The sequence below is a fragment of the Epinephelus lanceolatus genome, chromosome 13 (assembly GCF_041903045.1).
Source record: "Epinephelus lanceolatus isolate andai-2023 chromosome 13, ASM4190304v1, whole genome shotgun sequence".
Taxonomy (NCBI): Eukaryota; Metazoa; Chordata; class Actinopteri; order Perciformes; family Serranidae; genus Epinephelus; species Epinephelus lanceolatus.
Window position 1 is genome coordinate 22,506,595 of NC_135746.1, and position 16,572 is coordinate 22,523,166.

The following is a 16,572-nucleotide window of genomic DNA, read 5'->3' on the forward strand; positions in this document are numbered from 1 at the left end:
TTAAAGGCAAAAAATGCCCATAAAAATATCTTTAAAAAAAAAGTATCATTAATGTTTGCCACAGAGTTTATTTTCGGAAATTATCTAAAATCCAATGGAAAAATCCCATAGGCTTTTTGAGAAGGGAACCAGTGCGATGCTAACTTTGCATCAGCCTATAGAAAAACGTCTTCCCTGGGGCACTTTATTGGGTAACACGGAATAAATTATTCTATTTTTATTTAATTTTATTCTATTTTTATTTGATTTAATTTAATTGTATTTAATTTTTTTGTTAATGATTTATGATTCTGAAGGGTTAAGGTACTATCAAATACACTTTTATTTTGAAAATCACCCCGCTTCCGCCGTTACTGTGACTGTCGGTTGGACCTTGACGCTCCTCCAATTGAAGTTTGTGTGTGTGTGCGCGCGCGCGTGGTGTATGTATATGGGTGTGTGTGTTTGCTCACGCGCACTGGGGATTCCCCCGCGTGACAAAAACAGCTTCGCCTTTCACATGTCAGCTTATCGCCTTTCATTGCTCATATGCTCTCCGCCTGGAGCTCATGCTGTTACCGGATATCTAGACGACGGGCGGCCGCTTCGCCTCTTCTTGCTCGTTTCCAACCCGTTTTCACGAAGTTTGTAATGACCGTACCGAAGTTTGAAACTTTTCTAAAATCTATAATCGATAAAAAGTGACCGAGGGTAATGTATTATCAGTTAGTGGCATGAAACGAAGCGGCTCATTCCTCTGGTTTCACAAAGGAGCGGTGGTTTCCTCAGGTGTCAGGCGGCTATCCTCGGAGTCCGGTCACATCACCGAGCACCGGGCGGCGACAACACCCGCTAAGTAGCCTTTACTCGGGGAAGGGGGAAACCCAGCGAGGCCGCCAGCACCATCAGCAGCACCACCTTCACCATGGCGAGCGACGACTGTAGGAAAGAAGACTTGCTGGAGGATAGCCGCACAGACTCGGGCATTGACTCGTACCGCTCCATGCTGAAGTCGGAGGAGCCCCGGGAGCCGAGCGCCGACTTCAGCGGGCCGAGGGACAAGCTCTCTACTGGGGAGGAGCGCCTGGACTCGGCGTATGGCTCCTCGTCCATCACGGTGGAGAGTCTGTCAGAGATAGTGGGGGGCTGCACGCTCTCCAGCGCCAAGGAGGAGCAAGCACAGAGCTCTGAACTCTCTGAACAGGAGGAGAACTTGCTCACGACTATCACTGAAGATGGAGACACGTATGTTTTTATTAATTTTATCAGTTTTTTACTTAAAAATGAATATTTTCTGAGCTTTGCTGAAAGGCCCTGTGCTGCTGGGTGAAGGCTAAAACATGGTGCCTTGCATTTTATCCTCCAGTTAGCAGAGTTTTAACCAACTTTTTCACCAGTATAAGATGTCTGACATGAAATACTTTTGCAGTATGAGACAAAACTGCGTTGTGTTTTTTTTACTAGCTTTCACGAATTTATTTTCAAATTGTCCATTACTATATTGCATTTAATCCCCATTTTCTGCTGCTTTCTTCTAACATCAGTAGCTCTAATGGTTAGGACTGCAACTATTAATTATTTTTAATCATCATTTAATCTGTTTTATCTATAAAATGACATTAAATAATGAAAAATGCCCCCTCACAAGCTCCAAAAATCCAAAGATATGTCATTAACAATGATATACATAGGTCTAGATTTCAAAATTTAAAACATGTGCATCCTACCAAACAAATGAAAAACAGAAAAGCAGCATAAGACTTTAATTTTGACAGAGTTAAAGACATTCACACTGCAGACTGATGCAGAAAAGAGCCAAAATGGTGCATAAATAATCACCAGAATGCAGGAAATCAAGTGTTTGACCCTGGCAGAGTGCTCCCAATCCCCCCCAAAAATAAAAACCTACACATTTGACGGTAAAAAACTAAGAAAAAAGCAGTGGATCCTCACATTTGAGAAGTCTGAGGAGAATATTTGCGTGAAAAATGACCTTAAATGACGGCGATCCACTGGAGATGAACTTAAAACACCTTTAAGTGGAAGTTAATGTAAATGACATTGAATGTGAGGCCCAGTTCTTCCTGTGATACTGGTTTTGAAGGGGATTTCATAGCGGTGTGATACTGCAGCCTTCTTTTTTTTTTTTTTTTAATGAACTTTGTCCTTGTCATGAATGTGGACGGACTCCTATGAGGCGTCTCTCAGTGAGAAAACAGAAGTGAAACAGATAGGCCTGGACTTCCCCATGCAGCTCAGACAAAGCACATGCTGTGAGGCGGTAGCAGCAGCAGCAGCACTGTGGATGACTTTTGATCCAAGAAACTTGTTGATCAGGATGGGACAGTGTGTGCATGTTTTTATTGGTGGATCCCACACTTCACTAGCTGCTGTCTTACTTTCTTTCTTTCTTTCTTTCTCTTTTTCCCCATCACACCAGACATCTATAAATGTCAGTTGCTGTCGCAGTGGCTGTTTGCTGCTGCTCATTTCTCAGTTTGAGTCAATGAAACTGCAGCTTTTTTGCACACAGTCCACACACACTTATCAGCCAGTGTTTCTTCTGTGACCCACTCATCTTTTGTTGCCGTGTCATCAGTCTGTTTTGACGTGAAAGCGGGCCCGCTAATGACTCCTGCAGCCTCTGGTGTGTAATCCAGCGATTGATGTTGTCCCAGCATTGTAGAAGTGTTATTGTGTCTCTGACCTCTTTTCATTTCCGCTTGCTGGTCGTTGGGGCCACATGGTTTCATTCTCACACCCTAACTATAGATACCTGTGAGGGGGAGAAAAAAAACACCTGAAACACACCACACACTGTGTGCTGCTTAGGCTGAGAGAGAATCATGCAAACATTGTTTTTTTTTCCCCCCGTGGGATTTTTTAGTTCTTATTCATTCAAGTCTTACTCAAACCAGGAAGTCTCTTTCACACTAAGAGGGTTGCTCATACAGGGCTGACGAGTTGGCAGGGCAGATCTATCAGTCTGCAGACATTTAAATCAGTCGACGGTGACATTGAACTGATTCAACGACATTTTCTGATACTTTCTCGTGAGAAACATCATCAGTGAACTCAATCATCAGCTGATGGATTACAGATATTTTAACTCAGCTTTCCTTCAGTTCAGCTTTTTCCAGGTGTATAGGTGTTTAAAATTTCAGTAAAAGCACAAAGTTTTTGTTGAGTGTGAGCGTAGAAGTTTCTCTGTGCTTGGTGCACACTGGTTCAGTTATATTAAGGGCTGCCAGTAGGGTTGTGCACTATGAGTCAACTAGTCATTTTAACATTGATACCCTCACTAGCCAGTAGGGGTGGGAATCACCAGAGGATCCACAATATGATATTATCACGATACTTAAGTCACGATACAATATTACTGCGATTTTAAACATGTTGCAATATGCTTAGTATTGCAATAGAACATATTGTGATATACTGCGATTCATTACCTTTTTTCAGTGTCCATGAAATAAAGACTTTGTCAACATCTGTTTTACCTAATAAGATAGAGTTTTCAGTCTGTTCATCTCACTTCAGTCATTTTTTTGCAGCAGCAAAATGTATCTAGTGGACTGAAAAAGCAATTGATTATTATATTCCAGTAGGTAAGTTTAATTTGTATTTATCATATTAATGATTTATGTCATAAAAAAATGATACTTGGCACTTTTTGAGGATACGATAATGCCCCACAAAAATATTGCGATACTGTGCTGTATCGATTTTTTTTCCCCCACCACCCTTACTAGTTTGCACTAGAAATTGCGATATTATCACAGTTCTTTAATCACGATACAAAATTTTCCATTTTTAAATGTTTTGCAATATGTTGAGTGTTGTGATAACATAAACTGTGATGTTTTGCAATTAATTGCCTTTTTTATTATTTCCCCAAAGAAAACTTTGTCAAAATCTGTTTTATCTAATAAGATAGAGTTGTAAGAAAAACATTCTCACTTTAATATTTGTTTTGAAGAAAATTGTATCGAGTGGACTGAAAACACGATTGATTTTATTATTCTAGAAGTTTAATTTGTATTTGCATTTTGCAAAAATCGATACTTGGCATCCATTTTCAATACAACATTACTACACAAAGTACGGCAATACTATTCTATATAAATTTTTCCCCCCACCCCAACCAGAAATACTAGTCAGTTAAACTTATTATCGAAATTATACTTACTTTATACCATTGCGTTCACTCAATGAAAATGCCTTTGCAGTTTTCAGGCACGGTTCCAAAAGGAGTAGTTTCCTTAAGAATATTTGTTTTCAATAAATTGTGTTTGATAACTCTTATTTAGTGAGTTGTTGTCATGTTTTGTAGGACAATGTGCAAAGTGGCACACATTTCAGCGGCATTTAACAAATGATTTGGGTTTTGGAAAATTTGATTAACGATTTTAAACGGCTTTTGTAATATATGTTTTTTTCAGATGTTTAATAACCTTATAGATTAAATTGCGCTAAATTTTGACTGTTGTCTGTGTGTTTTTTTTAGACTAGTCGACTAGTCTGAGTTTAAAACACAAGTTGTTAATGTGGTGGCGAAAAGGCCCAAAAATGTTAGACAGTTAAGGTCAAGAAGTTGTAAGCTGTGTCTTCAATAAAATATCCTGCAAGGCTGCGATTGACAAAAAAAAGCAACTGAACAATTATTCAGCTGTAGTTATATTTAGAGACTCACTGCATACATAACCTCTGCACACATGACCAGTTCCTGCTTATTAGAAAATATTCAGTTGTGTCAGAGCAGTGTTTCATAACCACTTACACAGAATTGGTGATGTTGGTGTCGTCGTGGTTTACTCGCAATAATTGCAAAAAAAGAAAGAAAAAGAAAGTAGAATGATGTTTATCTTGACAGAATTTTAAGCTTTGTCACCATATCCTGGTTGTGTCACATCGTGAGTAACTGCTGATGTACTTTTTGTGTCCAAGTGACACATTTTGAATGATTAACAATAGCTGATTTTATTCAACTTAAAAGAAGAAGTTATTCTTGTAAATGCAAACATGGCTATTTTCAGATTAAACTGGTTGTTTTTTATTTTCATTTCTTCAAAAATCATCCAGAGAATTGGGTTCTTGGTAGAGATGTACCGATACCACTTTTTCTTTCCCGATACCGATTCCGATCCCTGAACCTTAGGTATCTGCCGATACCGAGTACCGTTCCGATACCAGCGCGTAAAATAAAAATGGATGGGATATGAATTGTTGTATGTCTCAACTCCTAAAACTACTGTAAAATATTGAGAAATGAATACATAATAATAGAATGAATGCCATAAAACTTTTTTTAATTTTATTATCCAGTGTTGATACAGATCAAGACACAGGTTAAAGTGCAGCTACACAATTTGGTAAAAAAGACATTTTAAATGCTACAGTAGAATGATTTTTAAACTCCACTCCGTTTCAATTTCATTTGCCTGTAGTGTACGTATGCGTAATGACGTGAGGCATTACGTGGTATCGGATAGGTCTTAGGCTGTACTCGCCGATACCCGATATCGCATTTTAGGCAGTATCGGAGGCATTTCCGATACTGGTATCGGTATCGGTACAACTCTAGTTCTTGGTGTGAAAAATTCAAAGCAAATGTGATGCAAGATAAGTCAAGTAAATTTTATTGAGCATGCAGTGAACAGTCACAAGTATTATGCCCTTCATTTCACTGTGATTGCAACAATACACAGACAACACACATATATTTCAGTGATGATGGGTGAATTGAATAGTTGCATTCAGTGGCTTCTCTATACTGCAGACTTAAATGCTTACAAAATACCATCATCACAACAAACCACTCATGTCACTTAAGTTCTTTTTAATGCACAGATAAAACGAATGTGTATTATTTAACATGAAAATTCTAGTTTTGTCATTGACTGGATGAAATGTCTGCACAGCGAGATGTTGTGGCAGCGTTTGATCCCACACTGTCTGTCTCTGAATAGTTCAATGACATTTAAACTCATTGCTGATCTTTAACAGAGCACAGTAGCTGCAGTAACATGCGTTTCACAGCACACTAATAAAGGAACATCCTCCTGCTGGTTCTGTGATCAGAAATCAGTTTCAGCTTTGATATAAAGCCTCTGACATTTGAGCAGTTTGACGCAACATGAAGCTCAACTTTCACTTTAATTTGTTAAAATCCTTTCACAGTCGAGGCCCTGTTTGTGTTGTTGTACTTAAGTCTAAATTAAGCACTAATGCTCGGAGCCATTTCCTGCTCTTTGCACACATTTGTTTGCTACAACTTCCCACTCAAGTTTTGAGGTTAGTGTGTTTTTGTTATGTCAACTAAAGCCTCCAAGGATGCACCTACTGATACATGGTTTCAACGTGCCACTGTACTTTAACAGCTCGCTATACAATGTAATCTAAAAAAAACTTGAATTGCTCAATCCCCCCCGATCACTAAATCTTGCCATTCAGCCCACTAGGTGTTAAATTTCGAGGTAGCCGCTTGAGATAAATACCAAGGAAAATTCTGAGGCAACATTTACTGTCTCCTGTTGAAATGCAGCCTTTTTTTCATCACTACTCTACTACTGCTTTTGTGGGTGGATTGCTCAATGTGAGATAAAGTAAGCTTGCAAGTTTTTGCAAGCATAATGGATAAAAATGTTTATTTTTCTGTGCCACTCCTGCAGAATCCTGCATTTAGCAATAATCCATGAAGAGGAATTCATCGCCCAACAGTTGATACAGCTATTCCCAAAAGAAGTCCTGGACATCCAGAACAATCTATACCAGGTGAGCGCAACGTTACACTTTCCTCAAACACACACCACAGCTTGTACTGGAATTTTTTAATCTAAAGTGACTTCCTCATAGTCGGTATCTTGATTGTGGAAACAGTGGCATTATTTATATCTCAGCACTTCCAGGGAGCTGTTGTTCCTCTTTATTGGCAGTCCGTCCTCTCTCAGGGACGTCACTGTGGGTGGTTCCTGTGTTAGCTCATGAGGGACTTTGAATGGAAACTCCCCTCCTCTTACCTCCTGTAGAAATTGAACCACAGGGAGCTGTGGAGTGTATCCTTGTGTGGATGTGGGTGGAGGAATTGTTCCAGTCCTTTTGAGATGTCAGTTGCTGGTGTAGAAACCCAAGTGAAGACAGAGCAAACGGACTGAACTGTCAAAAGGAAACATCTGAAGTTACGACTCAGCACTTCATGCAGTGACTCAGTTAGCCTGAGCCATTTTGGTTGCCTAATTTCCTCTCAGTAGTCATTCTAGGACCTCACAGAGGAATTCTTCTGTACCCCTTCAGGGTTTTAAAACAAAATCCCCCCCGTCAGACATTTACATACTGATTAAGAAAACAGGCAGTGATGATGCATTTTGTGCAGTTTGCTGTGTGGTGCACAGATGTTTTTCAGTCTTACTGATGGTAAGTGACATTCAAATATTAAAGCCATCATATATCTCAGATTCTACACCCACAGTAACTTGATCAGACCTGAGATCAGACCACAACCACTTGTTTGTTTTGGACAAAAAGTGCAACTCTCAATGTCTCAGGGGAAACATTTCTCTGGTGGTCTCGTTCATACGTAACCAACAGCTGAATGCAACAGGCTTGTGCTCTCTGGGTTGTTTAGAGGCATTCTGGGAAATGCAGTGTGGGGTTAATGCTTCATTTCCACATGGCTTTGTGTACATGTAAGTCAGCCGCAAGTCCATTCATTCCCATGAGAACCTCCATGATCTCAGATGTGTTTGCAAAACTCTTCCCTTCATTTATTTTTTGCCTGGTCAGGAATTTGCTTTGAGTTCACTGAAAAAGTGAAGCCTTTGCAGCGGATTTCGGATAGACTTTCTAAATGGAAATTTTGATGACGTGTGTAGCTAGCTGTAGCATGCTAGCTGTGTAACATATAGAGTGCACACATAGTGGACACACCTGACAGGCCAACCTCCTCATGAATTTGTCGCCATGACTTATTGGTCCTGTTTTGGTCTCTGTACTGCTGCATGTGCATATTCAACAACACAGGATGATGAAAAACACTCAAAATGTACTTTTCTGCTGTTTCTGTGGTGGCTTCTCTATCAACCATAAAGAGATGCATTTCATTGTGTTGAACACTGAGGGCGTGCTCTGTATACAGTGGTAAATACGGACACATTGGCTATATAAAAAAAAATGTAGTAAGGACTGTGTTATGTTTTTTATTGTGTGGTCGTTTGGCTGTAACTTTTTGCGTGCTGCCGTCTGGGCCAGGTCTGCCCAGAAGAGAGATTGTTGATCTCTGGTTAACTATAAGTTAAATATAAGTTGAATAAATAAATAAAAATAAATAAATAACTGTCATTGTCATTATAGAACAATAAATTAAACATTGTTTGATTTATCTCTTTGTGGATAAAATGACATAGAATAGTGAAAAATGTCTTTTTCACTACAGAAAATTGTTTGTTTTGTCCAAGTGAGCAGTCCAAAAATCCAGATATTAAATTTGCAGAGTCACGAATCAGAAGAAAACAGCAAGTCCTAACATATAAGCAGCTAGAACCAGAAAACTGTTTATTGACAAGTAGTTTTTCACATAGACCTGGAGTATAAATGCTGCATAACACAAACATATTTAGAGAAAAGCAAACAATGAAAACAAGTATTGCAAAAATCAAGAGACATTAATATAGAAAAACACTATAGTAACAAAAATACTATAAAAAATATGCACAAACAACATTCACATCCCTTTATCTCAGACCTATCCCTGACAGACTAAGTAAAGATGATACCTATCTACTAAAGATCTCGCTGGCAGCAAGTAAACAGGTTACAAAACAGCTGTTACAAAAGACTTGCTCCAGAAAAACTGGCCCACTCGCCTTTTTGTTCATACTATTTAATGCTTACATTTGCTGGAACAAATTACCTATTACATATGACTTAAGAAAGAATCGGGAGAAAAAAGGTGGAGAAAGTTGTGTGTTTGTTGAGCCAATGAGGGTAGGAAATTTTGCTTTAACTTCTTAAACATCCCACACTTATTGAATGTAAATAAGGGTTCATAAATAAAAAGTATTAAAAAATATATATTTTATTACATATATATTTTTAGAAGTGGTAGCTTTGGGCAGAAATGTGTAAAAGTTCACAGTATAAAGTATAAAAAGAATGTGTGCGATATTAACTGTTATATATTTGGTATTTTTGCTTGATAACTGACCTAAAAGATTCTTTGTTGATCCTCAGAGCCCTTTGCACCTGGCCACCTACCTGAACCTCACAAATGTGGTGAAGGACCTGGTGGACAAAGGGGCCAGTCTGGAGCTGCAGGACCAGGAGGGCAACACAGCGCTTCACGTGGCCTGCCAACACGGGCAGACGGAGTGCGCCACCGAAATGACCAGAGAGGTCTCGCCCAGCAAGCTGGCGCCGGTCCTCGAGACCCAGAACTGGAGAGGTGAGAAAAAAGACCAACTAACTGCAGCAGGGCCTCGTCAGCCAATAATTTACTGCTGTTATTTAAGGGCATATTTTTGATGTGTTTGCATCATCTGTGTGACTGTTTGTCCGTGGGTAGCTGAAGCTGAACTTCCCAGATTGTGCAACTCAGATTTTTTAGTGTGTCCAAATGTGACATGGCCTTCTGGTACATTTAAGACTTGTCTTTAATGCTGTCCGCTCTTTAAAGGAAATAATTAACTTGGTTGTTATTGCTTAACCAATATAGCACTAAAGGAAACACCGAAGGTGAAATGAATCTGTTAATGTTGAATAGTGTAGCTCGTCTAGCTTCAACAGTCCGGGACAAATCACATGGGAGTGTGAGGCTGTATTTTCTGGTCTCACAGCACTGTTTAGATGCAGCAGCAGTTTCAATGGTTGAATTTCTTCATGGTCTTAGATTGATGCTATAATTTGAAGAAAAAAAAAACTTTTTAAAATCAATTTTTCAGTCTCTTTTGACCTGAAATGGACCTTGTGTTCTGCATTTCAAACAAGGTGTGTACTTGCAGGTCTCGCCTGTCTTCACTTGGCTGCACTGAACAGGCAACATCACATTATCAAGCTCCTGGTGAACAAGGGAGCAGACCTGAATATCCAGGTTAGTCTGTGACATGACTCCTTACTTCACTGCATCATATGGGTTATTATAGTTATTAATAACAAGGCGCTACTTTATGAGTATTAGAGTTTTGTTTCTGTGTAATTTAGTGCTTCAAATTGCCCCTGATGACAAACCTCCACCTGCAGCTCGTCACATTTAAGCAACACATCATAAACCGTCTCTCTGAACATATGTTTTGAAGAGGAAGAGTGGAGGAGAGGATGAAAACATTACAGTTTGTTTAATTAGCATCTGGGTCGGGTTTCTCTCCAGTATCCTTCATACGATCCAGCAATGTGCCAGTATTTATAATCACACTTATCCCTTTCAAACTGTGTTTACTGCGCCTGGCCTTATGTTGTGTTCTTGTCTATAAATCTGCTGCACCTGTGCTATGCTGATAGTGATATGAGCTGAGCTCAGAACGTCCTGCAGGATTCATGGAGACATAATTAGATTTGAGATATGATTAGGCCGGGGCTGGCCAGCCTCTCTTAACTTTCTATTGATGGAAGGGGACATGGCAGTCGGTCCCGAAACTACCCCAGACATTCTTCTCGGTTTAAATCACCGGCCTAACATATCACTGTGCCTCACATCCTCTTTATTATTATCATTATTATTATTACTAGTTTTATTATGTGGCTTACTGTGTCATTTTCTGTCAAGCTTGCAGATGCAAATTTAAAAGAAATGTGTGTAGCTCCTCTTATGTCTGTTTTCCATCTCCACCCTTCGCAGGAAGGAACCAGTGGCAAAACAGCTCTTCACCTCGCCGCTGAGCTGCATGACATCACATCGGTGAAGCTGCTGCTCAGCAGAGGCGCCAACGTGGATGCCGCCATGTTCAACGGCTGCACGCCCCTGCACCTCGCGGTGGGCAGACAGGACGCCGACATCGCCAACCTCCTCTGCCAGTCTGGCGCGGACACAATGCTGCGAAACATGGAGGATGAAACAGCGCTGGATCTGGCCGACGGCAACGATGATGTAAGTTTTTGTGATTGACAGCTAAAGGTACATCAGTGGAAACGGCCAAGATGGAGATGGACCACCACATACATATTTATTCCTTTGTGCCACAGAGACGCATCAGTGAGGCTGGCATTTTCCCTTATAACAATATACACACAGCCACTGCAGTTTATTTGAGTCAGTCCTACACCCACTATTCTGCTTCCAGAAATACTTATATCAAATGTGTATTAATACATAGTAACTGCAAAAAATGCATGTAAAGTGTGAAGGATGGACTAACACTCTCTTCTCATGAGATTTGTTTCACACAAAGTGGGTTTTCGTGGATGCTTAAAAAGTCTTAAAAGGCACTGAATTAATCTAAAAATAAGGCCCTTATTAGTAAAACAGTGTCTTAAATCAATGTTTTACAAGTCTTACAAATGTTTTGACATGGGAAGTATGATTTTATGAATCAGGATCTTTATTTTTTTCTGACGCTGCAGTGTAAAATCTTTAAAATCAGATAAGGACAGCAGAACCCCGGATGTTCCCTCGATGACACAGGGATGTGCAAATTCAATGACAATGGGCTATTTAACCAAGATCTTTCTGCGTGACTGAATCTGATACAAGAGTTTGCACACAAGTCTCAGGGTATTTTATGCTACAAGTTTTTCCAAATTCGCCTCGATGTGAATCAAGGCAGTGGAATCCCAGATGCAGAGTAATAAAGAGAGAATCGCCCATAAACCTACCAACAAAATCATATTTTATGTTACAATAAACATTTGTGCAAAACTGTCCCTAACCCTAAGTAACTTATTTGTAAGTTTCCACTCTTCATAATGTCTGAGTGCTGTGAGCTGGAGGGATGAGAGTTAAACTGCATTCATTTTCAAGTTACCTTTACTTCCTTGACTTTAACTGTAATACTTAAACTTAATACTGTGTGTCAGATATTTTGCTTTTCCCATCATCTGGTGGGGAAAGCCATGAACAGTTAGGGAAGGTATCAGCAGAATCTGACTTTCTGTTTCCTTGTCTTTCAGATCCTGGCTCTATTTCCCTTTGATGACATCCAGATCTTGGGGAGGTCGGTGGTCAGTGTGAAGTTCTGAGCTGAATCGTAGGCTTAACAACAGTGTTGTAATTGTCTGAAGCTTCACTGCGGCTGGAACATTTTGATTTAAAACAAACAAAAAAAGCTGTATTTGAGCTGAAGTTCTTGTTGAATAGTGCCTTAATTTGTAGTATATTCTGATTCGTCCTGTATTTATCCATTATCTAGACAAATATGCACCATATAGAGTTTACTTTCTTGATTCTGTGCCTGATATAAAAAAATCCATGTCTCTGAGTCATTGGTTCAGTAATTCTGCTTCTTTCCGCATGCCTCTGGAGGGGTTGGGACAAACACCACCTCAAAGACAGTGCCAAACATTTCTCTCAATATGTTCAATATCCATAAATAATTCTACCTCTCTGTCACATGAACCTGGTTTTGTGGGCGAGGAATTGAACATTCAAATTGCTTTGTTTCACAGTTCCTCAAACTTTATCAGTGCGATGATTGTATTTTTATTGTAATATGTTTTTGTTATTTTTTTTAATGCATGTGGCCTTTAATTATAGCCACAGAAAAACTTTTTGATGCAATCAGGCAGATTAAAATTAATATTCAATTTACTAAATGTAAACTGTGTCCCAAAGAGACCTGCAATTGTACAGAGACAAACTAATCACATCCCTTGTATTTGTTAGAAAACTGATAGCCCATATAAAAATGTAATATATAACACAAAATGCAGCTTTATCCTTTTGATTTCTGAGGTTTGCTTCTTCATGTCGTGAAGCAGTTTTCTCTATTTATCTCCTCCTATCCTTCATCTGCTGTAAACTGTTCCTCTACTCCTGAACTGTAATTACACAGCCCTGTCTAGTTAATATGAGCAGTTTGTTTATTTTGTAATAAAATGGGAGAAAACTAACTGGACAGTGCACTCTTTTCATTTTAATCGTGAACACCTTGTGACACCTGAACGCAACACACAAGATGATGAACGTTATCCACGGTTTGCTCTGCACTGTTAGCTCATGTTTTCCAAAAAGCATTAAAGATTTTCAGACGTGCAAACAGACAGAAGCAATATTAATTTTATCAGGGTGTCTACAGGTCCTTAAAAAGTCTTAAAATATCTTAAATTGTGTTTTCTTGGTATAAGGCCTTAAAAAGTCTTAAAATGTCTCAAATTGTGTTTTCTTGATATAAGGCCTTAAAAAGTCTTAAAATGTCTTAAATTATGTTTTCTTGGTGTAAGGCCTTAAAAAGTCTTAAAATGTCTTAAATTATGTTTTCTTGGTATAAGGCCTTAAAAAGTCTTAAAATGTCTTAAATTGTGTTTTCTTGGTATAAGGCCTTAAAAAGTCTTAAAATGTCTGAAATTAAGTTCTCTTAATATAAGGCCTTAAGAAATCTTAAAATGTGTTAATATAAAGCCTTAAAGGGTCTTAAATTGTCTTCTTAATATAAGGCCTTAAAAGGTCTTAAATTGTCTTAAATTAAGTTTTCTTAGTGTAAGGCCTTAAAAAGTCCTAAAATGTCTTCAATACAGTTTTCTTAGTATAAGGCCTTAAAATGTCTTAAATTAAGTTTGCTTAGTGTAAGGGCTTAAAAAGTCTTAAAATGTCCTCAATACAGTTTTCTCGGTATAAGGCTTTAAAAAGTCTTAATGCAGACTAACCTAAATCCCTCTAATGACCATATTCCTATATAAAAGCTACCTCTGCATGGAGCCACATATATACTTAACTTTATACTTCAATTCCTTGAATAAGAAAAAGATGATTTTTACTAAAGTCAGTCTCGAATTTGGTTAAAAATAACCTTGAAAAGATCTTTAAAAGCCTTTAAGTGTCTGATACCTGTAAAAGTATAGGTTAAGTGATTTAATGAGCCCTTTTCAGCTCACCTGTAAAAATATGTTGCTTTAAATCTAAATAACTAATGATTTGTTTGCAGCTCACACATCCTATCATAAATCCATGCGGTAAACAAATGTGTGCACCTCATGACAGAGCTCTTACGTAAAAACACCTGAGTTCTTGTCGTTGTTTCCTGTCAGCTTCTTTTGTTAGGTGTATCTTTTGTTTTCCTGTAAGTGGGTTCTTTCTCATGGCTCCTTTAAACACAATGGCCGTGGAGCAGCTGGAAATTCCACTCAGCTGCATCTCTTTTATAAGCACATACCGGCGGCGGAGCAGGTTGAATAATAAACTAGCAAAATGTCATGTGGGACTATTGGCCATGATAATCCTCAGTATTAATTACTTAACTTAATCCGAGCCAGTCATTGATCTGTCGGCTCAGGTGAGCGGTGCTGTGGGGGTGTGAGAGCGGCAGATTCATGTGCACAAACAGTGCTTATAGTGGTGACAGCTTGTGCACAGACAACCAGCCCTGTGCGGTAAACATCTAGAACAGAGAGTTGTGAAACTATACCTACTTCCCCATTGAGCCTATGCCCCAAAGCTATTTGTGTTATATACTGTACAGTGTACTGCAGGTCACACTGGTGTTGCCCTGGGCTGTGCTAAAACAGAAAGATGTTGTGGAAAAAGTTAGATAAGCCAGTTTCACTTATCATCAAGCACCACATATTTTCCCTTTTTAAATGAGTCAGGTACTGTTTTAATAAGGCATCATTAAACCTGTAATGTCTGGTGTCTGTGAGCCTTAGTTACTGTCCAACACAGGTGGCAGGTTGTCTTTTTGTTGCATTTTAGTGCATCATTTGTAATAAAATCTGCAAAGTAGAAAACCCCAAAACATTTAATCACTTTCTTATTTTACATCTGCCATGCAGATTAAATGCTGCTTTTATTAACGCTGGAATTTTCATGTTTGCAAAGATGCAACATGGTGATTGAGAGTCAACAATTAATGGCAAAGCACCTTACAGTTTCAAATATACATAAAGTGCTTTGTTATTTTTTGGCATCCTGTAGTGTTGCTTCAACATGTGGGCCCAGCTGATGCATGTTTCCAACACTTTTTCTCAAGTAATTCTGATTAAAAGCACTGTAGGGCAAGACTATTTATAGACTATTTATAATATGAAAGCACTTATGGAAGCAGATCCTAAATAAAGCAGAAATACTGCAGTGTTCAAATTGAAAGTCCTGCAGACTTCTGTCGAAGTGTCGTAGCAGGAAAAAAGGGCACAGGTGTAACTAATAATGCATTCCTTTTAGATGTGTCAGATAGTTCCTGCTCACTCGCTGGGCATGCCGACTTTAATACTAAGCAAACAGAGCCGTCATTAACAGAATTAGCTCCACCTGGGTTTTCCCTGTTCTGTCTGCTGCTGTGAAAAAAAGTGTAGGGCTGTTCAAAAAGTACTTATGTCAGGGAGAACAGGTTTGGTGTCACATTCCTTAGATTTCATTCCCTAGAGGGCGCTGTTAAAAAATGTTGCACTATAGGGCCGCTATGAAGTCTCTTCTTTACACCGCTTTTGCATTTTTACACAGAAGCAAACAACAGCAGCATTATGATGCTCCAGTGTGCCCCGTTTCCACCAAACACTTTCAGTATGGTACCTTTGGAACCAAAAGTAACCCTTCAGACATGGTACCTAGACCCTAGCGTTTCCACCACAAACAGTACTCTTAAATGTGGGCGGGGTTGTTGTCACTCACTGCTCCGTCCAGCACTCACTGTGTTTCCTCATTATCGGTGAGAGAGGGAAGTCTGCACCTCGTTTATTGTCCACAGAACGAGGCTGCACGCCGGCATTTTCAGAACGAAATAAAACAGGCTGCAGTGAGAGTCTCTCTCCATGGGATATTTAGAAATAGCAGGTTTGTGCATTTAGTAGCCTGGTTCCAGACCATAGACCCCGCCCACTCAACTGAGTAGGCTTGCATTACTGGTCTGGCATACTTCAATGAATTTGCGATTTATCTCGTCCAAACGATGGACGGACCAATGAACGTCGGGGGTCTAGTGATTAGCCAATCAGCACCACGCTGATGTCAAGCTGTACGCCGGTGGGTAACTGGTAAGGATAGCAACAATGGCGACTGCTACAGATCCTACAGACCACATTAACGATGCTATCGAGGTATTTCGCCACTACTCGCGTTAATGGAGAACCAAATTAAGGAAGCCGCTAAACTGGATTTAACGGCAATGCAGCTGGGCGTGCACGACGATGGAGACATTTTAAACGGGCAATGCTCGCTTGTTTTCAGCACCCCCGAGGCATGGATACTAATGACGTCAGATTCTGGGTGAGTCGTTGATCTCTACTGATTGGTTAGGGAAAAAATCAAATTCCCTCCCTCTTGTAAATCGCCTTCAATTGAGGCGATGTCAGACTGAAGGTTCTGGGAGCTTCAGTCTGACACTCAGGCTATGCATTTAGTCCTTCTCAGGCAAGCTCAGGGGTTTAGTGTTGCTGGAGCTCACAGGAACTACGTTCCACAACGCTTTCTTTTTCTTTGAGTGAGGATTAGAATATATGCAGCTCATGTAATCCATCTGA

General features: G+C 39.4%; 1 protein-coding gene across 1 annotated transcript; it reads left to right on the forward strand.

Moving 5' to 3' along the window:
- The first annotated feature begins 490 nt into the window (after nt 1-490).
- Nucleotides 491-13,014, forward strand: nfkbie (nuclear factor of kappa light polypeptide gene enhancer in B-cells inhibitor, epsilon). The gene is made up of 6 exons (XM_033647811.2): nt 491-1,224; nt 6,651-6,753; nt 9,208-9,418; nt 9,975-10,063; nt 10,808-11,056; nt 12,076-13,014. The coding sequence occupies exons 1-6, from the start codon at nt 905-907 to the stop codon at nt 12,142-12,144; spliced, it is 1,041 nt and encodes a 346-aa protein (XP_033503702.1). The 5' UTR covers nt 491-904; the 3' UTR covers nt 12,145-13,014.
- Nucleotides 13,015-16,572: the final 3,558 nt, after the last annotated feature.